At 39.5% G+C, this 27,556-nt stretch overlaps 1 protein-coding gene across 2 annotated transcripts in view; it reads left to right on the top strand.

Annotated features, from left to right (window-relative positions):
* UBTD2 (ubiquitin domain containing 2) overlaps positions 1-27,556 on the top strand; it is a 95,161-nt gene that overhangs the window by 48,923 nt on the left and 18,682 nt on the right. For both annotated transcript variants that reach the window (XM_067566379.1, XM_067566380.1), the window contains exon 2: positions 4,601-4,837. In XM_067566379.1, coding sequence (XP_067422480.1) covers positions 4,601-4,837 — 237 coding nt within the window. The remainder of the gene's footprint in view (positions 1-4,600; positions 4,838-27,556) is intronic.

Below are 27,556 nucleotides of genomic sequence, written 5' to 3'. Positions count from 1 at the left end.
GTAAAGCACTTTTCTATTACTTTTTCTATCATAGAACCTCAGTGAAAAGTGTCAAGTTAAGTACAAATCAGGAACTGGATGGAGGGTTCAGGGGATTGATGATGGGGTATGTAACTGTTTCACATCCATTATACACTATCATAACTTGAAAGTTGTTCAGTTGCCAGCTGAATGTGAAATGACAAGAATCAGTTCAGCCAAATATTGAATGGACCTGGAAATTCTTGAAGCAGTAGAACTGCTTCAGTTTCCCATGTGGTGAATAGAGACTTCAGTCTCACAGTGTGACATGTTTCACCAGACCTACCTTCAACATAAAAATGAAATAAACCATGAAAATGGTAATCACTGGCTAGATCAGTGGTTCCCAACCTTTTTAGCTCAAGGGCCACAGATATCCTTGTTACAACCTTGAAGGGCCACCAGTCTCTGCCAGCAGCCCTCCCTGTAGCCCTGTGCGCTCCACCTGGGTCCCTAGGTGGTGACTCCATTCTGTATCCAGGGATAAGGGAGATCAGTGCTCCCCTCCCTCTGGCTCTAGCAGGGACCCCAACACCTATGGGCCCAGGCAGAACACTTTGCCATGCTCCCTGCTTCAGCCGGGGGAGGGGAGTCCCGTGGCAGTGCACTCCACCTTGGTCCATAGGCAGCGGCTCCCTTCTGCAGCTAGCAGGAAGGGAGTGGCGGGCCACTTTGAAAGCCCCCGTGGGCCGCTTTTGGCCCCCGGGTCACAGGTTGGGAACCTCTGGGCTAGATCATGATATTTGCTGTGTTATAGTAGCTATGTTAGTCCCAGGATCTGAGACACAAGATGGATGAGAGAATCTGTTATTGGACCAACTTCTGTTGGTCCAATAAAAAGATCTTTATCTTTATCTCCTTGTCTCTGGCTATATGATGCCCATTCTGCCCACATAGGAAAGATTGGGCTATCTTGCCAGGACAAAATTGTTCTAGAATGGCAGTAATAATAGGCAGAAAAAAACAGATCTTCCACAATATCCTCCTCATCCAGTGCAGATCAGTTTTTGAGGCCAAGGAAGGTAGGGAGAACTGAAGTGGGCATAGCACAGGGGAAGAGATTGCCTGGTGCAGTACTGTAATACACTGTTGGATTATTTGCAGAGAAGACACTCAGTATTTGCAGAAAAAGACACTGTTCAGGAGCTGCAGGAAGTGCCTCTAACCCACTTTCATAATTAATGTTTGGGGGAGGAGGGAGAAGATCCTGGGGGATAAATTAGCATTCTTTGGGTTTATATGCAAACAAAGATCAGGCTAGCAAATGTTAAAGCAAATGCCCGTTGACCCAAACTGGCATTTTCTTGACATAGGTAAGATTTCCATTTACAATCTGGTGACCGGACCACTTGTTTAAAAATGATGTTAAGTTTCATATTTATGGTAATCTGGTGAGATACATTTTCATACCTTGTCTGCAAACCACTTCTCAGGAAACAATTTAAGTTTTAATAAGCTTGCTTTTAGCATTTCAGAATCTGCTGCCTAACTAACACACACACACATTTTGTCTGAACTGCACTTGCACCGCTGTTCCAGACTGAGCCATGGTTGCTTTTTACCCTGCATGCGCTCAACAAAGACTTGGAACTTTAATACCTGGGCTTTGCCAGCAAACTCAGTGTCTGTTTTGTAAAAAGTTATGTTTTCTGTTCTAAAATCTGGTAGATAGTCAGTAACATTTTTAAAGCAAATGGCACTAGTCCCATGTTAACTAAAAGCAATAACTGTATATTGGTCAGTTAAACTTCTGAAAGAATATCAGTTGTGCATTTCCTGCATAGGATACAAAATAGCAATGACAACACAGCCTGTGTGCTGAGCTAATTCATTTTTCCGGTGGTTTCATTCTTGTTGTTCTATGGTTTTTTGTTATCTGACTTAGTCACAACTCAAACATTTCCTCTGATTTTTTTTTTTTAATCTGAAGAACATTTGCTGTACCTACATATATTATGAAATGTCACCTTGTCGTCTGAAATTCTTGTAAATATCTCATTTTAATGAGTTAACATTCCCAGAGTCTCAGACATGAATGCCACTTTGAATTCATGATTAAAAGACTTATTATATTGGCTGTGTAAAGTCAAACTATATAACTGCACTCCCAGTAACCTTGAGTGTATTTCTTCGTTCTTTGAAGAATGCGTGTGGTGTTAGAATTCTTTCTGCAGTGCCAGGACAGACAATGAGTAAATTAGGCTCCTTGAATACATCCTATTTGATCTTCTAAAGCCATTTCAACACCCCCTTTTTATAAAAGGAGATAATTCATGTATATGCTGCCTCCTTCAACCAGCAATGGCAGGCATTCCTTTGTCATGTGTTTTGAAAGTAGCATCTAGCTTTCACTGGTCAGCAATGTGAGAGAAATATCTATGGTGGAGGGAATTAAGGAAGGAAAAGACGTGCTTGGAATAAAATAGTCACTCTCTGCAAATATAACTGCTACAGCTCACCAGAAACTAAGATTTTCAATTTGTTTGAACCTTTAGAGAGTTCCAATTTTATTCCATTGGGAGTCAAATTACTTCATATTTTCCTAATCTTTCATAATGATCTGGTAAATTGTTCCTGTTCTTTGCACTTCAGGTAGAACCTTAGTAGCTCACATCTTAAAAATGTCCTTGTAGTTAATTGTGTGTATGGTACACAGGGGTTATGAGGAATATTTTTTTATTTAAATTGCAGATCTAAAATGTGAGGAATAAGTTGAGATGGATATAGGTTTGGTTTTGTTGGTGCCATAATCTTTGCCAAAATGAGCAGGGTATGGGGAGAAGGGAATATTGCTCACCTCACCCCTCGAAGGTGTAGATTTGTAGAACACTAAATATAAATATTCCTCCTATTACATTAGTGCTTTGAGATTTTTAAAGACTAATAATCAGCAGCTCTGTTATACAAACTATTCCCTGGACCTCAGTGGCACAGCAACTGCAGAGTCTTATTTTGATCAGACACAATCTGGCTTCTGTAATGCGGACATGGGGCCTCCTTACCAGACAGTGATGTCGGTGGTTGCTCCACAGTACTGGCAATGTAAAATCTCAGGGTATGTCTACACTGACGGCAGCAATTTGCCGCCATCAGATCGATCTATCTGGCTCAATTAAGCAGAAGTGAAGAACCACTCAATCAATCCGGAAGTCGATCTATTAACACCATTTCCAAAAACGTAGCACTGCATCGACGGGTGCGCATTTCCCATCAGCACAGCACAGTAGAGGCAACATGCTAAACGGCAGTTATGAAGTCGATGGGAGTTATGCAAGCTACTCTGCATAGCTTGTGTAACTCCCGTTGACTGCCGCCAAATTTTGCTAGCAGTATAGACCAGGCCTTATTCACTCAGAACATTTTAGGGCAGTCTTCCCAACATCACATGTGCTGGGCTCCTAGACTGACTGACTGACTGACTTGTGTGGATTACTGCTTAGAGGAGACAGGCATATGACGTTCCTCACCTGTCATATGTCTCTGCCTTACACCTAGAATATTTCGTTTCATCTGCAAAGAACATCCTTAAATTTTCAAAGGATATTTGTTTCCCATTTAAATACTAAACTACGTACTCAGTCTTGTAGTATTTGAACAGAGTAGGAGCTCTCTTCTTTGCTTTTCATTGCTTTCCCATACTTAGAGCCCAATCAAATTCATGGCCGTGAAAAACATCTCACGGACTGTGCAGCATTTGAAATAAACTTCTTGCTCATGAGAATGAAGAAAACAGGTGGGTTGTAACGTGTGCTTCACATTGCTTAAAAATTGAACAAGTAGGCCTAATATGTCATCAGAATGTTATGGTTCCTTTTTAACAGTCTCTCTATTATAAAAATATTGTTATAGGTAAAGTGAAGCAAATCCTCAAATATTTCATGTAAATAAAGTATCCACTATGGGAAAGCTTGTAAAGTTACTGTATGTTCTTTAAAGATTTCTCTGTCTGCATTAAGATTTTAGCCTCTGAGTCAGAAATACTTAAAAGGCTGAACAAATGCAAAAAGGGAAATAATATGTACAAAGAGGACAATGAAAAAATACTTTGTTTTATAAAACTCTTACATTTAATAGTGGAGCATAATTTGTACAGAGTTCATTGCTGGCAGAATAGAAAAGGAAAATCCTGATGCAGTATTGCCTCTGAGACAGTGGGGTGCTACTAGTTAATATGCTTCTCTCACTGTATGGCTGCTGTAGCATGCTGAAAGATTTCTATTGTTTTATGAATAAGTCATGCAGACTGTAGCAGATGGCATAAGGAGTGAAGAGAGACAGTTACCAGGGGAGTATGGAGAGAAGTTCAAAGGCACCCAGGGAATTTTTAGACAGTTTGAGAGGCAGGTATAATTGGAGAGTGGAAGGGAAACCCCTGAAAGAGCTGAAGAGTGAAACCTGAGGGGGAGAAAACTTTGAAATGACCAGAGAGCCTTAAAAAAGGAATTAGAGCAGTCTGCGGAGCATGTGAAGGGTTGGAGAGTTTACAAAGGACCAGAGTTTCCAGAAAGAAGGCCAAAGCTGCTCATAACAAAATATAACTAGTTTGGCTTTAGTAATGTGTTTGTATCTCTTTCTACAGTTGCTTTAGGTCGTAATCAACCCCTGAAAAAAGAAAAACCAAAATGGAAAAGTGATTACCCAATGACGGATGGACAGCTGCGCAGTAAAAGAGATGAATTTTGGGACACAGCACCAGCTTTTGAAGGCCGCAAGGAAATTTGGGATGCCCTCAAGGCTGCTGCACATGCATTTGAGAGCAATGATCATGAACTGGCACAAGCAATCATTGATGGTGCAAACATAACACTACCACATGGTAGGTTTGTCAGAGATGGACACAACCTGAGCAAGTTTAGTAAACAGTTACGGTAAATGGGAATGGAAGGCTTGTGAGTATAGTTTACCATCTGGGAATAAATGTTGGAGACACATAATATCCTAAAAGTACTTGTTTGTTGATATGAATCATTATCAAGTGATCTGTTTCTCTGTTTACCGTATTGATGCTGGAAGAAACCAGAATTATGCTGGGATTCAAAAGGGAGCTGACAACTGCATAAATCTTGCTAGTTAGCTAAGTCTTGGATGTATACCATTTAAAATGTGTATTAACACCTGTACTAAGGACATGACATACAAAGGCACATCCTGTTTCATGGAGTTACTTCATAATATCCACAAGTGATTTCCAGTACAGTTTTGTTGTACCTTTAAAAGTCACCTCTTCTAGGCAACTATGTTTGTTTTCTGGTCCATAGGATAACTGTATATGACAGATTTCATGATGTTTTAATTGATTCTTCATTAGGGGAGAAGAACATGTAAAACACCTAGTAATGTTTGCAAACTGCTTTGAGATCTTGGATGTGCCTATTTCAGTCTGTAGGTTGACTTTTGATCTCCTTGTAAAGTTCTCTTCTTTCTTTACAGACAGCATTCAGTGTAAGAAATAAACTGCTTCTCATATTCATTGTTTTTAAGCTTAGTAGGATTTTGTTCCATTGTAGTTTTTTCTGAGGTTTTTTGGTTGTAGAGGTTTGAATACCCACTTTCAGGAAATCAGAGCTGTAGTGTATTTAAAGTATCTGATGATTAGGGATTCAAGAAATATGAGGAATAGAACCAAACTGGGAGCATAGGTTTAAAGCTTACATGCTCTGGTTAGGCTGTACTTTTAGTCTCCCATGCCTAAAGTGGAATGAAAAAGTTCTGATGGGCAATACGCACATTCTGGCCTTGTTGGGCTTGAAGTGTAAATTTACAATGCAATCCCAGGGGACAGAAGTGAAAAATGGCTATTTGTGTGCTTCAGTTAACCTGGGATTTTGTGTATGTTGCTTTTGGTAATGATCATGTCCACACCTACTTGATTTCTTGAATCTATTTTGTTTGTCTTCAAGCCTCTAGTGAAGCTGAGCTGCTCTCATTTTATGGTTTTGGGGTTGTTTCTGGCCTTTTCTGATTTGGGGCTTCTATGGGTTTCTCTGGCTGTAGCCTTTTGTATACACTGCAGCCAGTAACACTTTCCTGAAGTGTTACTATTTGCATTGCATCAGCATGTTTGCTTTCTCTCGTGTGCACTCAGCAATATTAGTTGAATTCCTTCAAGGTTGTTGAGATATGAAAAAAAATTTAGTAGAAGGTGATTGTTCTGACTGTCCCTTTAACATAGCCTTCTGTTTGTTTGTTTTCAAGAGGGTTTGTCTGCAAGCACAACCGATTACTTTGATTGACATCCCCATTGAATTAGCATAGCAGTCTTTAGCTATAAAGGTGCAATTTCCTGTATGTGTAGGTAGAAGAATCCACAGGCAATCATTTTCAGACCTTCCCAGTGCTGTATAGGACAAACGAGACTCCAAGTTCTCCTGTTCATTAGATAGTGATAAAAACAGTTTGATCCCCCAAGCAGGTATCCCAAGCCAAACAACTCTGAGACAGGTAAAATTCTCCCATCTCTTGCCTGGTACAGTGGTCCTCATGCAGTCTGCCAGTGCCCTCTTCGCAAAGCATGCTGTTCCAGCAAAAGTCATTTTAAACATAAACAGACCTTTAGTAGTTCCACTAGGTGGGCTTCAGCTGAGTCCTGGTTGTTTGTTGTTTCCAGCTGTCCACATTCTTCATACCCAATAGGAGTAGTGTTTTGAACAAGTGGTGTGAATGGGAAGGAGTCAATTACCTAAGGTAGTATTGGTTGCTATCTCAAAAGGCATTTCTATACTTTTGCTCTTCATTCTGTGTTCATCTGTTACAAGCAAGGTCCTGTGGACTCTGTACCAGTCGGATCCTAAATTCTGCCACAAGGCTTCCTTGGCTTTGCATGTCAGTGCTGAATTCTGTAAGAGTTTCAGTTAAATTAAAAAATTAATATAAATCATGAAATAGTGAGATATTATTGAAGTATCTCTTGTATTGTTTTGATATCAAATAGAATTTATTTTACAGTGCCTCTTAAACTTTAATGTGCTGCTTGATTTTTGTATTTGCAAGACACAATTACATTATACAAGTTATCACAGAGGAAGCTAGATATCTTGGCAACCAAAGGGGGGACATTTGGGGCTTTTGTCACTGAGCGGATTGTGGACTCCGTGGAAACTTCTGCCAAGATGATCAGTTGAAATAATTAATAGTTTAAATGTCAACATCTGTTGAGATGAATGGGACCAGTTAACATCTCAGAAGTTGTTTGAAATGTTTGCAGACGTGGAGGATACAACAATGCATTGGTTTTCACTTGGTTTCCATTATAAAGGTTTTTCTTTGCAACCAAAAGGGTCAGTAGGTTTACTGATATCTAATTTATTTAATTTTATTATAAAATTGTCACATAGATTGCCTCTCACCATGTGTTCTTATCTCTTTAACATTTGTTCTCTGTTAGCTTTGTTCCCCTTTCCTTGCATTTACGATACTCACCTGTTATGTCGTCTTTTTAAATTGGATTTTAGGCTCTTTATGATAGGGACTCTCTTAATGTATGTGTGGAACCCAGCACAATGTGGCTCTGACCCTGATGGTAGCTTCTGGGTGCCTTTCTAATACAAATTATTAATCAAGACATAATTGTTTTAGAAAACGAAAGCTTAAATCCTGGAGCACATTTCTGCAGTGAGGGATGGATTCTTTGTCAAATTCAATGGTTGGATTATACAGGACTCTGATTGTGAGATATTTTGACAGTATTAGATCATGCACTCAGTATAAATTTTGCACAAGGGGACAAATGAATTGTCACTTTCAGATGAAATGTGAACTTGTGGCAGCAGGCCATGCAAAGGCCACTTATTAGGTTTGTGCCATCCTAAAGGTAGGAAGGAAGTCTTGTAAGTGTGGGGAAGGATTTTGGGACAGTGGCATGGTTTAGCAGGTTGCTGGTAGGAATAGGGCTGAGTGTGGATATCCAGTTGTGTGCATGCTTGTTTGTATACGTGCATGTGTCTGTGCACATTCATTACGGAAACCCACATGTTCAACAGGCAGTTTTGACTTGTTGACCAAATGGAAAAGAAATATTTTTATTTTCAAAATTCTCTTGCAAAGCATCTGTACCTATGTCACTGAAGATCTTCAGAGTTTGAAGTTTTAAATTCCAGCTGTTTAAGTGACTGCCAAAAAAAAAAAAGATGAAAAATCTGAAAATCTTCTGGTAATTAAGATGACACTTCTTTGAACATTCTAGGAATTTAGGAGGAATATTATAAACCATAGAAAATTTGTCCCTTCTGTGTTACCTGTAACAGTCTAGTGCCTTGCACAGAGGTGGTTGGGAGTGTGTAAACATATTCATATATACAAACGCATATTTTTTTAATGCTGGTACTTCAGCGAGTAATACTTTTTGAGATACTGCCTGCCATAGAGAAACTGAAGCCTGTTTTCTGAGGCTCATACAGGAAGTATTGTACACAGAACCTTTCTGAAATGTAGGATTTAAAATTGTATACATGCACACTGTTGCCCAAAATAGTGCATAATTTTCATGCTAACTTTCAGTTACAAGTAGCCTATAGTTGCAGAATGTTTAGAAACCTCAGTTTTTCATGATGAGGAGTTTTTGATCTTTGCACAGGGAGAATAGTCAATATTAGGTAGTGAGTGATGTAAGCTATTTTTTTCTCCCCTGTTGTCTTCTGGTATACCAAGTGTTGTCCCGGGTAGTGTTTCAGTCTGTGCCTTGAACAGCTGGGAGGCTTGCTATATCGAATGACCTTTACATTGCAAAGCAAGATACTTACTTTAGAAATTAATATCTCTGCCAATTGCCAAAGCACCTGAGTGTCTTAAATCAATACATTATTAAAAGAAAGGCTTTCTGTGTATAGGCTCAATAATCTAATTGTTCACAAATTTAGCTGGACTCTGGGCAGGGAGGGGAAATCACATTTAAATCTAACCCTGTTCCAAATAACACTAAAAAAGAAGTGTATTATTTACAAGAAATCAACTACAAAACCTCCAAAATCAGTCTGGAAAACAAGCAGTTATGACATTCAGCCAGTCCCCTTCTGCTGTATAATCTGTCATCAATCTTGCCTGATTTGATTAAAACCACCCAGCCATCTTTAACTTTGCCTTCTTGGTTTGTTCTGTAAATGGATCCCCTGCCTCCATATCATTTTGCCCTCTGGTTCCTTTCAATGCTTGGCCAGTCTACTACCTTGCAACCCCATTCTGAGACCAGGTAGCATGACTCCCTGCCCCCTCTCGTGGCTCCTCCCAGATTCCACCTCCTTTGCACTTTCCCTGCCTCCTTTGTCCTCATATATGCTGTCACTGCCTCCAGCCAGCAGCTTCTGTAGTCAACCTGGATTCAGCAGTAGTCAATTTATAGAGCTTTTCTTTATATTTTAGACAATGATCTGTATACATTTAAAGAATTCTGTCTTGATATCATCCCCTCTCCCACCCCCCACACCCCCCACCACCACCACCCACACACAACCAAAACACTAAAAGATACTGCTCAGGAATGCCAACATGACAAAATGGATTTTAGCTATCCCATTTTGGATTTATAATTCAGGTAAATTATAATTCAGATGAAATCAGAAAAGTTAATAGATGTTACATTATTTGCTTGGAAAATCTTAGAATGTGGTGTGTTCTCTCTCTATGTATATATAGGGAAGGGGAGAGAGAATTGTATCCATCCATCTATCCTGTTCAAAACTATCTATAAACACAACATACTGCATCTCTCCTTAGTTGAAACGAAAGCTTAGTAAAGCAAGGTGCTTAAAATATCATGTTCTAAAATGTTTCAAGCAAACAGTGTGACATCTGTTAACTTTTCTGATTTCATTTGAATTATTTTGCCTGTCTCCTCTAGTATTTTTCTGACTGAAAGTTGCTAATTCTCTTGTTCTTTTTGTTTATCAGGGAAGTCTGTGATAGATGACATTAATACCAAACTAAACTTCTAGTTTAATAACACAGATGTGAGGCACAAACTGTCAGAATCCAGTGAATTAAAGAAGGAAGCAAACTCAGTTCTTGATTAAAATCCAGGAAATTAATTAGTTTGTATTAGTATCTTAGCATTATTGAAACATAAGAGGATTTTCATGTAATTTCCTTTTTTGAAGGAATAGTGTGCATGGAAAGTGATGCAACAAATTCTGTTTGTCTGAGAGACTAGTTCATTTTTTCTTTTGTTTCTTGTATATGCAAGTTAGGCCTTTATTAAACCCATGTTCACCATCTTAAATATGACTTTGGGGAATGTATGTTGTATATATCCTGATGGTCATTACAAAAATAAGCCTGTGGAGGGAGAATTGCAGGTGCTATGTATCTTCTGAAAATCTATATTCACGTACTGTTCAAAAGTGAACTTTTGAGCAAATTCTGGAATAATTTCTCCCTTTTAGCATTCTAGACCCACCTTTTTGGAGCTGTTCTGATACATGCCAGTCCATCTGCCACACGTACAACAATTCCTCGTATTTAAAATGTTGGAAGGAAAAAAGCCATATCTCTTTAGCTTTGTTTTGAAATTCAATATATTGGTTTGGCTTTAGCTTTCCTCACCCCGAGATTAGTCCACAGAAGCAATTGGATTTTTCTAGTAAAAGTTTGTATGGCATTTTTAACTGCAGAAGAGAACAAAACAGTAACTTGCGGTAAGGATTTGGATGGGACAGTTCCCATCTATCTTTGTTCTTTTCATTGGATCACCTGCCATGTATTTAAAAATGACATTAGCATTTTCTAACACTTTAAAGCAGTCTAGCCTTAATATTATATTAACATGGCTATTTGACTTTAATGAAGAGCACGTTTCACATACATCTTAGCAATCAAAAGGAAATGCAGAAAGTATATAATAGTTAAGGTCTTGGTATATTTGTGTTTATTAAAATGTTGCAGTGTTACATTAACTGTTTTCAGCAGACATGAATATATAACAAATTAATTGAAATGTGTCTCTGTTAACTGGACTACTTAAGATTTGTGGTTAGGTCTTTTCTATAGTGTGGGATTTCTTTTTTTAAGTTTCTAGTATACTACACATGATGATTTTATCGTTCATCAAGTAGCCCTAAAAGGACTTCCCTTACTAAGTCCAACAGCTCTCTGTTCAAGAACAGCTGACTACAATGTGTCTTAAGATACTATCAAGTAGCTAGAAGCACAATTTTTCAATGAATAGTCTTTCAGTGTTTCTTTGTATATAAGGATAACTGTCACATTTACTGTAGGTAACATTTATGTTCACTAAAAGTGGGAATGGTAATGCTAAATATATTGGTGGACCCTAGAAAGATCAAGTTCAGTAAACTAGATAAATCTAGTAGACATTTGTAAAGGATTTTCCTTCCCTTCACAAAAAACATGATAATATAGGTAAACAGAAAAGTGAAAACCAAAATCAGATGCTTGAAAGAAATGAAGCTTTGTCTATGCACATTTAAAAAAAATTCTAAACACAGCTAAGGAGCCTGCTCTTGATTCAGGCATAATTCCTGCTATCTAAGGATCTAACTGCAGTGGCGGTTACTGCCTTTGGGTCTAGTTCACTGTAGTAAAAAGTAGCTTTTCATGTAGATGCCTTAAGTACTGCAGCCCTCTACTGATTTTCCTTTATGCATTTTCCTTTGGCCAATATGATTCTCTTTGAAAAAGGCATTTTAATACCTTATATAACTTGAAGATGTTTACATGCTATTTCAGTACTATATTGCATCTCAGCCTAATAATCCCAGTACAGAATGTACTGAATTCCTGTCGTTCTGTGACCATTAACTCATGTTTCATATAGATGATTGATTGATTGATTGATTGGATTTTAGAGTACTTGAAACTGGGAAAGTGCTATGTAAGTGCTTGTTAATGTGTATTGGATACTTCATAAGCAATGTCATAGTCTATCCTATTGAGAACTCCGCTGAGGTGGAGTGGCTGAATGGCAACGAATACAATTCTTTGATTTGGAACAGCACAGTGCAAGTAAAAAAGATATTTATATAATAAGGGAGAGCATGACAGGTAAAATAGAACAGCTGACCAAACAGTATGCTTCTTCGTAAATAAAAAGACAATCCTTAGGATATGTCAGCACTGCAGTTGAACCCCCCCAGCTGGCCCATGCCAGCTGACCCAGACTAAGGGGCTATTTAATTGTGGTGTAGATGTTCGGGTTTGGGTTGGAGCCTGGACTCTAGGAGCCTGGGTGGTGAGCTTGGGCTGCAGCCTAAGCCCAAATGTCTGCACTGCAATTAACCAGCCCGCTCGGTCAAATCAGATGGCACGGGCTAGCCATGGGTGACTAATTGCAGTGTAAGCCTATCCCTAGTATTATGATGGACCTCCTGCAGAGCTGTTCTGTCTGATACTATTTTGTTAGCAGTTAATGGGAAAAGGGATAGGTCATAGTTCAAATCCCTGTTTTAGCTCTCTTACTTAAGAGTGCTTCACTTTCTCCAGTTGGATCCAGAGTAGATCACAGGGAGAGGAAATGGAGCTTCTTTCCTGGTATGTCAAAGTTGTTAAATAGCATATAACAGAAATACAGGCTATTAATGAGGATACTTGTGTGTAAACAAAATGTGCACACAGTTATGTGAAGGAATTAATACTTGTAACTTCTAATCAGTATAATGCATGGGTTTTTAATATTCTGCAGTTACCTGCATTGCGTTCTTTGCATTGTTACTGATGTTGTCCTGTTGCTTGGGAGATTAGAGTAGAACAAAGTATCCTGTTAATATACACAGCTTTTATCTCATCTCATATCTTTGTCCTGGTTTGTAAAATCTCAGGTATCAAGAACACAACAGTACAAGAAATCAGAGTGGATTAAAAAAATATTTTTTTTAAATCAGATTATTATAGAATTTTTTAAAATCTTAAAATCACACTTGAAATTGACAACCTATATTAAGGCTTAAATATACTATAATCTATTACAATCATTTAAGCAGTCTATATTTGTTTCTGCAGTTTTAATGAGTCAAACAACTGAACTGGTGAAAGTCACTGGCTAAGTATGTGGCACTAGAGTTTGTTGATACGCTAAACCAGCTTTTTGACAGTATAGTAGCCTCTTCTGCAGAGAGAATATTTTCTTCATGTCAATTTATTCAGTTGGTTTAGTTGGGTGACTAATTAACTCAATGTTGAGAAACAGATTGAGAGTTGAAAAAGCAGCCTTTTTCTAATCTCTAGATTAAAAACAAGCATGATGGGATGAGATCTACTAGTTCTTAAATCTTGAAGAACACGGTGATCAGAAACAATCTGTTCAGTTCAGAGTACTGCTAATACTTCCTTTGTTTAATAAGTCAGATCCTTTTAGCTACAAACATATACAAACATGTTTTGTTCTTTTATTTATTTAAATTATTTAATAAAAATTTTAATGTGCCGTCTATGTGCATGTTTGTTTGCATTTCAATTTCCAAATGCAGCTTGTCACAAATGAGTAAAAATGAATCATCTAGCAAATAAATGTATCATTACCACTTTCAGAAGTAACCATTAAGAATACGAATAAATGTACACTAAGCTATACAATGGCTTGTATAAATGTGTATACATAATGCATCCTTCTGGTTAGCAGAAAGGTCCAAATTTAATAGGAAGGCTAAATTTTGTTAAAATCAACATGTTTTAATGGTTACCAACCACTAAGAATAAGAACTTAAGAATGGCCATACTGGATCAGACCAATGGTCCATCTAGCCCAGTATCATGATGTCCAATAATGGCCAATGCCAGGTGTGTCAGAGGGAATGAACAGAACAGGCAGTCATCAAGTGATCCATCCCCTCTTGTCCACTGTCAGCTTCTGGTAAACAGAGGCTAGGGACACTCAGAGGATGGTGTTGCATCACTGCCTATTCAGGCTAACAGCCGTTGAGGGACCTATCCTCCAGGAACTTATCTAGTTCTTTTTTGAACCCTGTTATAGTTTTGGCCTTCACAACATCTCCTGGCAAAGGGTTCCACAAGTTGACTCTGTGTTGTGTGAAGTTTGTTTTTAAACCTGCTGCCTATTAATTTCATTGGGTGACCTCATTCTTGTGTTATGTGAAGGAATAAATAACATTTCCTTATTCACTTTCTCCACACCAGTCAAGATTTTATAGACCTCTATGATATCCCCCCTTACTTGTGTTTTTTCCAAACTGAAGAGTCGCAATCTTTTTAATCTCTCCTCATAGGGAAGCTTTTCTATATCCCTATCATTTCATTTGCCCTTCTCTGTACCTTTTCCAATTCCAATATATCTTTTTTGGGATGGGGAGACCAGATCTGCAGACAGCATTTAAGATGTGGGCATACCATGGATTTATATAGAAGCATAATGATATTTTCTGTCTTGTTCTCTATCCCCTTCCTAATGGCTCCTAACATTCTGTTTGGTTTTTTTTGATTGCCACTGCACATTGAGCAGATGTTTTCAGAGAACTATCTGACTCCAAGATCTCTTTCTTGAGTGGTAACAGCTAATTTAGACCGCCATCATTTTGTATGTATAGTTTGGATTATGTTTTCTAATGTGTGTTACTTTGCATTTATCAACATTGAATTTCATCTGCCACTTTGTTGCCCACTCACCCAGTTTTGTGAGATCCCTTTGTAACTCTTTGCCGTCTGCTTTGTACTTAACTATCTTGAGTAGTTTTGTATCATCTGCAAATTTGCCACCTCCTGTTCATCCCTTTTTCCAGATCACTTTTTCCAATGCCTAGGGACCCACGTGGAGCATTTTGATGTGCTCCCTGCTACAGACACGGGGAGGGGAATACTGATCTCCTTACCCCTTGGCTGCAGCAAGGATCCTGCACCAGCAACGCGCTCCACCTGGTTACTTAAGGGGCAGCAGAGGGAAGGGAGCCATGGGCCACTCTGAAAGACCCCGCAGGCCAGTTTTGGCCCTTGGGCCATGGGTTGGGAACCATTGGCTTAAAGTAACACTGTCAACTTAAAAATTACTTTTTGGAGAAAAGTTTCCCTATTATTGTTATAAGTAAAACCCAAGGAGACTATAACTGAGAGTAGGGGGAAATATTTTTCTATTTCAGCTTGTTTACTGTGTGCATTTAACACACTTCCTGTATACTTTCTCTGTATGCCATATATAGTCAATTTCCCGTGTTCTGTGCGTCTTTCATACAGCAACAGTGGAATGAAGGATTAGGACAGAAAGGAAATTACTCCAGGACAAATGTGATACCTAAACTACTTTAATGCCTTTTTTTTAAAATGGACGAAGTTTCAAGATGGCAGTGTCCCTTGTGGGTACTGCATATAAACTGGAACTAAACACACAGAAGTAGCTGTGAAAGACAAACCTGTTAGTAAACATAAGACTAACTGGGAGTGCCTGAAGCTCTCTGCATGTAATTTTATTAAATTATTGCAGGATTCTGAAGTTTTAGACTGACCTTTGTAGGTTTCTTGTTTTCCCATTGTGGAAATTGCTCAACTCTATGGAATAAATTACATTTTAATGTCTGACTCATCTATCTTATTTTATAGTCAAGTCTTTTTCACTTTGCTATTGATTCTGGTGATTTAAGCACTTCACCTTTTGTTTACATTTACTGCAACACTCATACACAGTAAGGCAAAAAAGATAATTTCTCTGTTCCTTGTATAGCTAGGGAGCAGAAAAGCATTGGACAGGCTAAACAGTATGTCCTTTCATTACTATAGCTGTTGGTGTTCCATGCAGCCGTGACCTAGCTGACAGAAAATAGTATGGAAAGAGCCCTCCCCTGCATTATGAAATTACCAGAAGCCACATGTGACTTTCTTTAAAGTGGATTACAAAAGTTTATTTTTGTAGAAACCAGTGCTGAAAATAACGTTCCGTGCTTTTATTGAACAAGGACCAGACAGTTTTCTATCCTGGACAGATAAAGTTAGATGCAAAGTGCCACCAGCCCTTTTACAGTTGTACCCTCTCCACATGACAGTGCCATTTGTATACAGTAATTACTTTTATTATCCCATCACAGGCATATAGAGTAGTTAATTTTAAATCTCTACTGAGATTATAAATAGACTCGCCTCTTTTTGTCAAGGCCTCTGAGAATGAAATCAGCTTCTTTTAATGATGGATTGAAGCATGGTGGCTAAAGCACAAGACAGGAATTAGTAGATCTGAGTTCTATTACTGGCTGTGCCACAGACTTCTTATATCACCTTGGGAAAGTCCTTAATCCTCTACACCATGGTTTCTCCAACCGTAAAATGGGGATACAGACACAACTCACATTGCCTTTTTGAAGGAGCCTTAAGACTCCTCTTTCTGATGGCAGTAGAGTTCAGGCATGCTGCAAAGCTACCCCACTTAAGCGCTAAAGAAGCACTGTATAAGGGCCCATATGCAACCATCATTATTTCCCATTTGCTTAGACACATACTACCTGACTTCCAAAACATTAATCCCTGAAAAAGCCAGCAGATACATACACTAGAAGGAAAGAGGAGAGGAGTCTTCCTCAGGAAGTTTTGGGTGGTCTCTTGAGACCAGTCTTTGAATCAGGCTATAATCTGTATTTGTTAGTCTGGAGGTACCCACAGCAAAATCATGGCGACTTTTTTAATAATGAACAGTTAACAGAGTTTCTTTTAAAGCAATAAATAACTTCAAAACCAGAACACTGATTCTGGAAAGTACTGTAGTGTCATTGCTATTTCTGGCTGTTCAGCCAGTGTGTTGATGAACCAGAGGCCGTGAAATGAGTTGATGCTTTACATTCTGCAAACACATTTTACCTTTTTAAAATTCACTTTATTTTTGTAAATTTCTGATCAGACAAGGTGGGTGAGGTAATATCTTTAATGGACCAATTTCTGTTGGCAAAAGAGACAAGCTTTTGATCTTACCCAGAGCTGTTCTTCAGGTTTGGGAAAGACACTCAGTATCACAGCTAAATGCAAGGTAGGTTTGTTTGTATTTAGCTGTGAAACTAAGTGTCTATCCCAGACCTGAAGAAGAACTCTGGGTAAGATCAAAAGCCTTTCTTTCACCATCAGAATGTGGTCCAATAAAAGATACTGTCTCACCCACCTTGTGTCTCTCTCATATTCTGGGAACAACACTGCAAACATAAAGCAATAGATCATTTTTTTCAAAGCTACTATGTCCATCACTTGGTCTCTTTTGTTGTTGGACTAAGGATGTAGGGAATTGCCTTCTGTACTAGTTCAATGAAAAAGCTTCCATTTCAAAAGACACACAGGCTTTTTAAATCCCAGATTAATAGTCATCAGCAAAATCAGCCTTTCTATAACTCATGTTGTCTCTGCCTTAAAACACAAAACAGCATTTGAACAATAGCTTCCGTGGGCCCTTGAACCATCAGTCATGGTTTCTAATGTGTTTCACATCAAAATGCTCTTGAATAATTTTACAGTGACTGCAGATCTATTTCAGTGGTTAATTTTAAACTTCAGCAGCGTTCTGAAAGCTTTTGGGAACTCTGGATATTAAGTCATCTCTGTCAATGTCATTATCAAAAATAGCCTTGGGGTGGGCCTGTGGACTATACGAAGTCCAAAGATTGTGGGCTCTCTATCCTTTGTAAGAAATATGACACTTCATACACAGTCACCACTTGACTGGGTTTGTAGCAGATTCGCTTCCTATGTATTATTAAACATCTAACAAGGAAAACTGCATTAGACTGTTGGTTTAGATCTATCCGGCCTAGTAAAAGTAACAAGGGCAGAGACAGAAGAACAATACAGTTGTCGCTGTGTGAAGTTCATAAAGATGTACTAATTTTATAACTCCAGAGTACTGCCAAAGGTCTCGCAAGGAACAAGATTAGTCACAATGAGCATGGTGATCCAAGGAGAATGCTTTAGGAAATTCTGCTGATGTGAAGGACTGAGTTAGCCTGCACTTTCTTCCAGTGCTGATACTGATGTGTAGGATTATACACTAGTAGCTCATTGACATCTGACGCTTTTCAAAATTAACATTACAGTTTAGAAAACTTCCTTGACATATCAATAGGTTTCTTGTTACTCAGATGTTCAGCAAGTAAATGAAAAGCTGCATTAAAATGAACATAATACATTTTGAATGTTTTTCCCACCTTCATTTATAACGGTTACTGGTAGCTCTCCTTTTACAGCATTCAGTATCTGGACTCCTTAACTAAAATGACAGCAGCATGACAGGTTCAAGTTCTGATGGTGTCTTTTTAAGCTTTGGTTGCTTTGAGGTTACACTCTTGCTACGTCATTTTATTTGCATATAAAGGACTATTTCAGTGCTTGACCATAAAATAAGAGCATGCACAAAAATATAGTAGTATCATTTCACTTTCTATTTTCCTTTCAGCAAAAGGGTACACTTAATTTTTTCATCTAGAATAAACAAATTCTTGGTGAGAGGAGCTCTTCTGGTCTCTCAGGTCTGCTTCAGAAAACTGTCCTCCATGTACAAAAACAACCTGTGAAAACCAATGCGTGAAATGTTTGAGCTGTGTTGGTTCTGATCAGGTGCAGTAATTGCCATTTCTTTGGGAGATTTCACAAAAATTGACATTCTTTTAGGATTTTTGTGTGTTACACACTATTGAAAATATTTTATTGTTGAATAAAGCTTTTCTAGTCTCAGAACTAAGAGCAAAAAAGACTCCCTCACTCTCTAGACAACAGACAGCTGTGGGATGGCAGGGTACTTTGAAAAGTCTATGTAAACTCTGTTGTCTTTTAACTGTGAGGGAATATTTCTTTTAATTTGCAGTGAGGTTTTTTGCCCTGAATTAATGTAAAATGTAATAGCCTCTTAAATTAATACACTTTCTGTCCTTCTGTGGAAAAGCTAGTATAGAGGCAGTACTGTAAAATAAGTGATTTTTCTAAAGTCTCATTTCTTGTTTCGAATTTTTCTAACCATGTCATTTTGCTGTTGTGTTTAATAGCATATTCAAATTCATAAAGCCTCATCACATAGGATTTACTGTGCTATCTTTGCATGGCCTCTTGCTAGAACTGTATGGTGATGACATTTAGTATTAAAATGTGAAAGAGAAGATGTTTTTTCTTGACTGAAAGTACGTCATGTTATAATATATCCGTTCCTGGAAACTCACTTTACTTGGGCAATAAATCTCCTAAGCTTTCCACTAATAAAGATAGACTTATAGCATTAGCTTATAGAAAACCAGTGTGGAAGCATCTTTTACTTCTCACTAAACAAAGAGTTAATAACTGGTGGTTGAGCACTTTCTGGTAACTTTTTTTTTGTTTTAATTTTCAGTTGGAATTTTGAATTTCTTTTAATTTTTGCTAAATATTTTTCTTGTCCCTTTTTTAAAAGGTACACTGTTAAGTAACTCTGCTCAGTTTTAAAAGATTTTTAAAGCATTTTGAGATCCTACACTGGCCCTGGAATCCTGCTGCCTATTTCTGTGACTTTACAATCCCATTTTTAAATTTTTTTAATGGTTTTCCCTTCCCTGTTGCTCTGAAAGACCTGCACAAACCATGGAAAGTGACTATATACAGCTCCCAGGTAACTCTCCAAGCCCAGCTCTGCAGGGGACCGAGAGCCCGCACCACTATGTCTCCTCCTTCCCCCGCCCTGGTGTAGCTGAGGAGTAGCTGAAAGAGCAGGAGCCTGTGCACGCCCAACCCAGCTCCACATGGGACCCCCATTTTCAGACCCCTAGACCGAGTCCCGGGTCTTCCTCAGCGGAGCCCTTGGCCTCCCTGGGCAGCAGCAGCAGTAGTGTGGCCACACCGCAGGTTAACCCCCGTACGGACAGTTGCCAGTTAACCAATTAAATATTAATCTAAACGGTAAGACTAATACTTATCGGTTAACCATTTAACCGATGCGTATTTTACATCCCTACAGTATAGACAGATGGAATACTAGAAAACAAGGAGGCAGTATATGTCAGCCTGATAGGAGGTGGTCTCAGCAGCAGCCTAACCATTGTCAAGTTTGTTGTACAGAAAAGAAAGCATTAAGGAGAGTTTTGAAGGAGGATAATGAGGTAGCTTTGCAGAGGTTTACAAGGAAGTTCTTCTGGAGTGTGTGGGACAGCATGGAAGAAAGCCAGAAATGCTTGTTTGAAAATGTAACAAGTGGGTGATGGAAGCTGGCATCATGGGCTGATCACAAGCAGGAGTCAACATCTTGATAGTGAATGAGAGATGACTGGTAGAGTGGGATTAGGTCATGAAGGTCTTTGAAAGTGAAGACAACAGTTTATTTTTGATGTGCTAGAGACGGGGGAGCCAATGGGGAGATGCAAAGAAAGGGGTGACATGGTCTAAGCGACAAGCTAGGAAAATGATCTTTGCAACAGCATTCTGAATGGGTATGAACTAGGCATAATTGCCTTTCTCAAAGCCTGAGGAAAAGATGTATCAGTATTCAAGATTTGAGATGAGGATGAGAATTTTAACTGCCTGGATGGATAGGAAAGGTCATATCTTAAAGGTGTTATGCAAAAAGAACCTGCCAGATTTAGACGTAGCCTGGCTATGAGGACCTAAAAAGAAATACTTGTACCTAGAAAGAAGTCTGTGTCAAAGATGACACCCAGGTTATAAGCCTGAATGGACAGGCAGGATGGTGCCAGTGTCTATAGTGATCGAGAAAGGAGATAGCAAGGAGAGTGTAGAGGCAGAGATTGAGCTCTTTATTAGCCATGTTGAGTTGAGCTGACAGCTAGAGATATCTACGAGAAAATGTCGGAGAGGCAGGCTGAGACTTTTGTTTGGAGAGGAGGAGACAGATCTGAAGTAGAGAGGTATAACTCAGAGTTGTCAGCATAGAGGTGGTGGTTGAATTTGCGTTTGCAGATGTGATTCCCCAGAGATACGTATGGAGGAAGAAGAAAAGGGGATCAAAGATAGAGCCCTGGAAGGAATCCCCACAGAAAGTTGGAGGGGGGATGAGGATCCTCCGAAGGAACATGCGGAGGGAGTAATTAGAGAGGTAGGAGGAGACCCAGGAGAGGACAGAGTCACGCAAGCCAAGGGGAGGACAAGACTTCAAGAAGAGCATGCTTTACAGTGTTGAAAGCATGCAGTGTAGTTGTAGCCATGTTGGTCCCAGAATATTAGAGACACAATGAGTGAGGTAATGTCTTTTATTGGACCAACTTCTGCTGTTGAGTTTGTGTCTCTCTCACCAACAGAAGTGGTCCAATAAAAGATATTACCTCATCCACCTTGTCTCTCCAGTGTTAAAAGCAGCTGACAGGTCAAGGAGGATGAGGATGGAGTACAGGTTCTGAAATTTGGTTAGGAAGAGATCATTAGAGACTGGCAAGAGCAGTTTCAGGGGAGTGCAAGGGCCGGAAGCTGGACTGGAGAGGGTGTAGGATGGAATTGGAGGAGAGGAGCTCTAGACAGTAGTTGTGAACAGCACATTTAGTGAATTTAGAGGTGAAAGGGTGAAGGCGGTTGGAGATGCAAGTGGGGTTAAATGGTAAATCTGAATGACTGTATTTGACACATGCTTTTTGCATTTCACCCATAAACATTTTAAGGTGGCCATTTGGGATTGAAAGGCAGGGCAGTTGACAACAGTATACCATGGTCAATTGTTTAGTAGTTTACATGTCTGAAATAAGTTCAAACTTTAGTTTTATTGCCAAAACATTTATCTAGAGAAATGCAAACCAGTGCTGTTATCACATGCTGTGCATTGCTTAGCAATTCTAGAATACTGTACTGCAAAGTGATCTTTAACGGTGCCAATTAAATGGGTTACTCATTTTCCTTCCTCATTGCTTTTGCTGTAGAGTTGTAGGCTGGATTTAATTCCCCAGCTCCTGAGTAGCTCCAGCTTTTAGCTTGCACATTCTGAAAGAACTATCTTCAAATAACTGAATCTACTGAGGGAGGTTGATGGGTAGAGAAGCAGATGCTTCTCAGTTGCCACCAAAGCCAATGACTAGTATCTTATTAGGCTTGTACTCTGCAAAGTGTGACCAAATTTTCAATGCTGCTTTTCATCAGATGGAATCTTGTTTAAAATGAAGAATTCCAGAGTTCTCATGACTGAAATTAGAGAAACACCAATAAACTGGGTTATATTCAGTGGACACCATTTAAGAAGTCGTCATTTTACAATAGTTACCATGCAGTGCTCTCTGAAATAATAGGTTTTCCCCTGTGCTTAGACTAAGAAATAACTGTGTGGTACAGTATTTAGTGAATGCCGTTTTTCTTGCATTGCAACTACAGTGTATTATGTGAGTAGTAATGCTGAGTAGAGAGGAGATAGTGGGTAGTTAATAGAGTGTGGCTGTATCCCTGTGTGGGGAGGGAAGCAGGATAACAATGGCTAATTAATGGTGCAGCTAGGAATACATTTTTTTTAAATGTGCTTAACAAGGCATAGTCCTATCACCACCCTAATCACTATGGGCATAATATTGTATTCCTTTCCCCACTTCTTTTATTTTGTTTTTTTTTGTCCTGTTTAATTTGTGAGTTCTTCACAGCAGGGGCTGTCTCTTTGTTTGCTGGGTGCCTTGCATACTTTGGATACTACTATAATATAAACTAATACTGAATGTATGTAAACTCAGTGTATGTACACCTTCGCATGCACACCTTCGCATACAAAGTTCTTATGAATGGGGATTAAAGCCATAGACTACTATGAACCACTGCTTTCATGTATCTTTTGGAACTGGTTCATGTCTTCATTCCCTTCATCCTCTTTTTCCTTATTTCATCTTAATTTATTCCCATAGATTATTCACTACTTATGGTCTTTTTCTGGAGGAATGTCTTTCTTTATCCTGTGTCTTAAATCTAAAATGAACATTTATTTTTTAGCCTTATGTTGGTGACTTGTGTTAGGTTTGCTTATTGTTCGGCATGTCGATATCAATGAAAGGGAACCTTCTGGTGTGTTATGCAGGAGCTCAGGCTAGATATTATAATGGTCCTTTTTGGCCTTAAAATTTATGAAAACTATCTGTCTCAGAGGACATACAGAATTCATTCAGATGGCTATGATCATGCTGTTTTGTTAACTTTGCCTGTAATTGATTTGTGTTTATTAAAATCTGTCAGACCTGACTTCCTTCTAGTTAAATATTAAATCTCTGTAATTTGTTTTTTCAAACTGAGAAGTTAAACAAAAATTATTATGTTCATAAGAGGCATGGTCAATTGGAATTTTTAGATAGTGTCTAAAATAAATTAAGTTTTCTGATAAGTACTGTCTAACTGGGATGTACTGAACTATTTTTAACTCCTTTAAATTTTTTCTTGCTTCTGTTCCACTGATGGTCTTTTGTTCCAGTTCACAAACACCAGCACCGAACATGCTTGGACCCTCCTTCCTTCTTCTGCATATGCCTTCCTATTGCCTCTTCAGTTTCTGCTTTTGTCCTTGGAAAGATTGTGCACAAGAGCTCTTTTCAAACAGCACAAGTGATGTCATGCTAATACATGAGATGGGAAGTGCAGCTATCAACAAAACAGTGAAACCAGCTATACGCAGTGTATTGTTAAATGCATCAAGTAAAGCTGAAAAAATGCAGAGGGAAACGTCCCTCAACTTCCAGTTAGTCATCTTACAAGTCAGTTGTAACAACAGAACCTTTGGTTCTGCAGTGGTTCTCTTCACCTCTTCCGCCTACTGAATCTCTGACAGACAGCTTCACTCAGGGATGGGGAGCTTATCTAGATCATCTTCGAACATAAGGCTTGTGATCCCTTCTGAATGCTTCTTTACACATAAACGTCCTGGAGTTCAGAGCCATCATGTGGCATGCAAAGCATTCCTGTCTTTAGTCCAGTGATTAAAATTCTGACATCACTATGACTATGCAGTATGTCAACAGACAGAGAGGAGTCAGATGACTGTTCAGCTTTGGAAGTGGTGTATTTGTCACTAGATCACACCACTGGTCCTGCATCTTTCAGGCAGTCATGGATTCACAGAGTCTGGTCTATGCCCCAGCCTGTAACCTTGAGAGTAAAGTCTTTAGTGTGCCAGACCCCAAGGATTCACACAGTTCCATAAGGACAAGCCTGGAGCTTCCATGATTCCAAAACTGCGATTTGAGCACCACCAATCCCTGTCTTTGTCTGTGACTCCCTGCAGCAAATCCAGCCCAGTCTGGCTCCCAAGGAGACTTGTTCAGTCCTTGTTCTGCACCTTCAGAGTGCAGTACTCTCATTAAGTATTTGCAGTGATACCCTTTTCAAAACAAGGTAAACATGTATTAGTCACCTGGCATAAAGAATCTGAAAGTCCTTAGGTCAACATAAAGAAGCAAAGTTAAAACAGAGTTCAGGCTGGTCAACATCAGAATTTCACCCAGCCGAGCTGCTGTAGAATCCATCTTTGCTCTCTCCTCTTCTCTGTGTGTCTGTGTCTTAGTCCCAGGTTAGGACTCTGTGGCTCCAAGAGCTCAGCTCTTAACACATCATGTCACCTTTCCCTTTGTTTTTCAACTCGGCCTTTTTGCTGCTTCCCTTCACAGAGATGGGAGAAATCTGGGCGTTGGCTGTTGGTCGCTTGGTGTGAATGTCCTAGCCATTGGGGTTTCCCTCATCTCCTCTTCCAAATCCTCCATTCCCATGTTTCAGCTTTATTCAGTTTGTTGATGGCTGTGATCTCCAACCAGGCTGCTGTGTGAATCAAACACCTGCATCGCTTCCCTTTACTCTCCGTGCATAGCAAGACAAAGCCCAGAGGGAAATTGAGGCATGCATAGGAATCATTAAAATATTACTAAAAATCCCACATTCATTACACAGGCATTCAGAACTCCCCAATAGATCACCATAGCAGACAGTTCTTAGACAACCTCAGTGTTAGAGACTCTTTTCACAAGTGGGGAAACCCATCAGCCAGAACAAGAAATGCAAAGTGTTTTGCTCCTGAGGAGACTCCAGTCTAGACTCTCTGTTGGATGCCTCTCTCATCCTGGGCACCAGGGTTTAGAGATGCCTTTTCCCACCAAGTGTCCTGAGAAAACTGAGACGAGAGGCAGGGTTGATTATCACAGCCTTGGCTTAGGCTAGGTAGTTTCTGAGATTTGGATCTGAACCTCTCAGTGCAACAACCAATCATCTTGCTTATCCTGCCTGATATAGTGTCACAGAACAGTGGTCAGCCAACACCTGGACCCAGCTTTATTACATCTGACCGCCTGGATGCTGGCTGGATGATGTCCCCTGAAAATCAATGGAGCTGAAGTTCAGAACATTCTGCTCCAAAACAGGAAAGCCTCAACTGCACTGATTTATAAAAGCTAAGTGGAAGAGGTTTTCTATTTGGACATCTCAGCCCCAGATATCTCCCTTGACAACACCCATTTCAGCAATATGGGATTACTTGCTAGCCCGGAAACAGTCTGGGCTTTCTGTCAGCTCCATAGGAGTCCATCTAGCAGCAGTATCTGCCCATCCCCCTCCTATCCTGGGCCACATTCTTTTCTCACCCTACAGCGGCTAGATTCGTTAAGGGCCTTGTCCACACATTTCTCTGGTTCAAGAGCTGCCTCCCTCTTCAGACCTCAATATTATACGAACAGGGTTGATTGGTCGGCCCCTTGGAGGCCTTAGGGTATGTCTACATTGCAGTTAGTCACCCACAGTGGGTGTGCCAGCTGACTTAGGCTCGCAAGGTGTGCAGGCATTCCGGCTCAGGCTGGAGCCCAGGCTCTAAGACCCTGCAAGGTGGGAAGGTCCCCGAGCTCAGTTTGTAGCCTGAGCCTGAACTGTCCACATTGCTGTTAAACAGCTCAAGTCCTGTGAACTCCAGGCAGCTGGCAGAGCCCAGCCAATTACAGTGTAAACATACCCGTAGTGTGCAGGCCCCAACAACCACTGCTGGTCAGAAGAATCTGATCTCACACGTATGCCCCAAGAGTGGAGTCCATGTTGACAGCAAAGCTGAAAGAATCACAGTTGGAATAAGTAACTATCTTCTTCCCCCCAGAAATCTTCTAGAACAAATTCATAAACTGGTATGAGAATGAAATTTTAAGCACAACTTCTACTAGTCAATTATCTGCTTCCTCCTTAATTCTCAGTGCTCTTTCTAGCAAAAGTGCTCTCCTTTGTTGACATCATGCATTTACGAGCAGAACAGAGATTCTAGAGCACATAATAAACATGGGGGTATTTGGTTTCATGGTGCATTATTGCAAGAAAATGTGTAATAATAAAAAAAGATGTACTTGTTTTCACACTATATTTATTTAACGGCATAAGTTATTACAAAGAGAGAAAAAATAGCCTGCTGAGACTTTGAGTTTGTCCTATAGCAAACCAGAGTCTTATGAAGGCGCTACTGCTGTATTAGGGGCTTGGGTAATTAACCTGTCTGAGATTTCATGATCAGAATACAGATCCTAAAAGTACTCCTGGCTAGATGTTTTCTGCAGATGGGCTAGAAATTACTCTGATCAAGACATTTTGTATCAAAAGTATAATTAAGAAATATACTTTGTATAACACAATACAGAGAAGGTGAAATATGTAACTAAAACAGATATTGCATGGCTAAGTTAATTGTAACATGCAGTCCTCTCAGATGGATTCACAAGATAACAATGCTTGGAATGTTTGTCATATAGTGACTAACCCAGCTCCTTTTTTTTTTTTTTTTTTTTTTTTTTTAAGGGGGGGGGGGTTTGCTGTAAACAAATGTATATTGTAGATTTCTTTATCTTTGTACCTAGGTGGAGTATGGGATTGTGATAGTTTGTTTGGCTTCCCTGGAGTCTTGTTGATTAATTTTCCTGGGGTACTGTGCACACACATGCATTCTCCTCTCCCAGAGATGTTGCATAAATTGATGCAGTGCCACTAGGAAAGATCACAGAAAGCTCATTTTAATCAAGCTCTAACGGGTAAAGTAGAACAGGTAACCTAGGTGTGTGCTGGCTCCAGATATTTTCTAAAAGGAAATCTCATTCACTGTATTAATAGGTTTATGTGCTCTAAACAGTATTTTGCAAGCAGGCAAGTGTAGTTGGCACAGCTGTGCCAAGCGGACTAGACAAGCAGCTAGCTAATTTGAGCTGTTTGGATTAAATAATGCAGGTATTCTTAATTTTGCATCTTTAAAAAAGTGATGGCCCATCACTGAGGGGTAGATTGTGATACCTTCACTCACTCTGAGTAGCACTTTACTCCATTTGTAGTCTCCCTAGCCTCAATGGGACTGTGTGTAAAGTACTATTTGGAGCAGGTTTATATCAGAATCCGGTTTTAAATGTCAGCATGGTAATATGGGCAAATCCAGGGGCTAGTATGAGAGAAATGTTACACTTGCAAGTGGGAACACAGGTACGTCTGTATTGCCATGATCTCTATTCTATGCCTTTCTGCTCCATTGAGCGCAGGTGGGCAGTGTGCAGACAGGCAGAGTTTTTAATATACATACATTTTATTCTGCTACTCTTTTCCATACAGTGCCTATTGTTTTAAACTGAGTTGGGACTTCTCCTACCCACACAGAGTCCTCACTCGTTCACATGTGTAGTCCAAGGGCTTATCTTTGTTTTTTTGTTAACATGTGCTGTAACTCCAGTGCTGCCCCTTACTCAACTCTCTCTCTCTC

Source organism: Emydura macquarii, unplaced genomic scaffold, assembly GCF_026122565.2.
Source record: "Emydura macquarii macquarii isolate MOO-44397 ecotype Brisbane River unplaced genomic scaffold, CSIRO-AGI_Emac_v2 contig_2768, whole genome shotgun sequence".
In the NCBI taxonomy this organism is placed as follows: Eukaryota; Metazoa; Chordata; order Testudines; family Chelidae; genus Emydura; species Emydura macquarii.
This window is presented reverse-complemented; position numbering and strand designations above follow the sequence as displayed.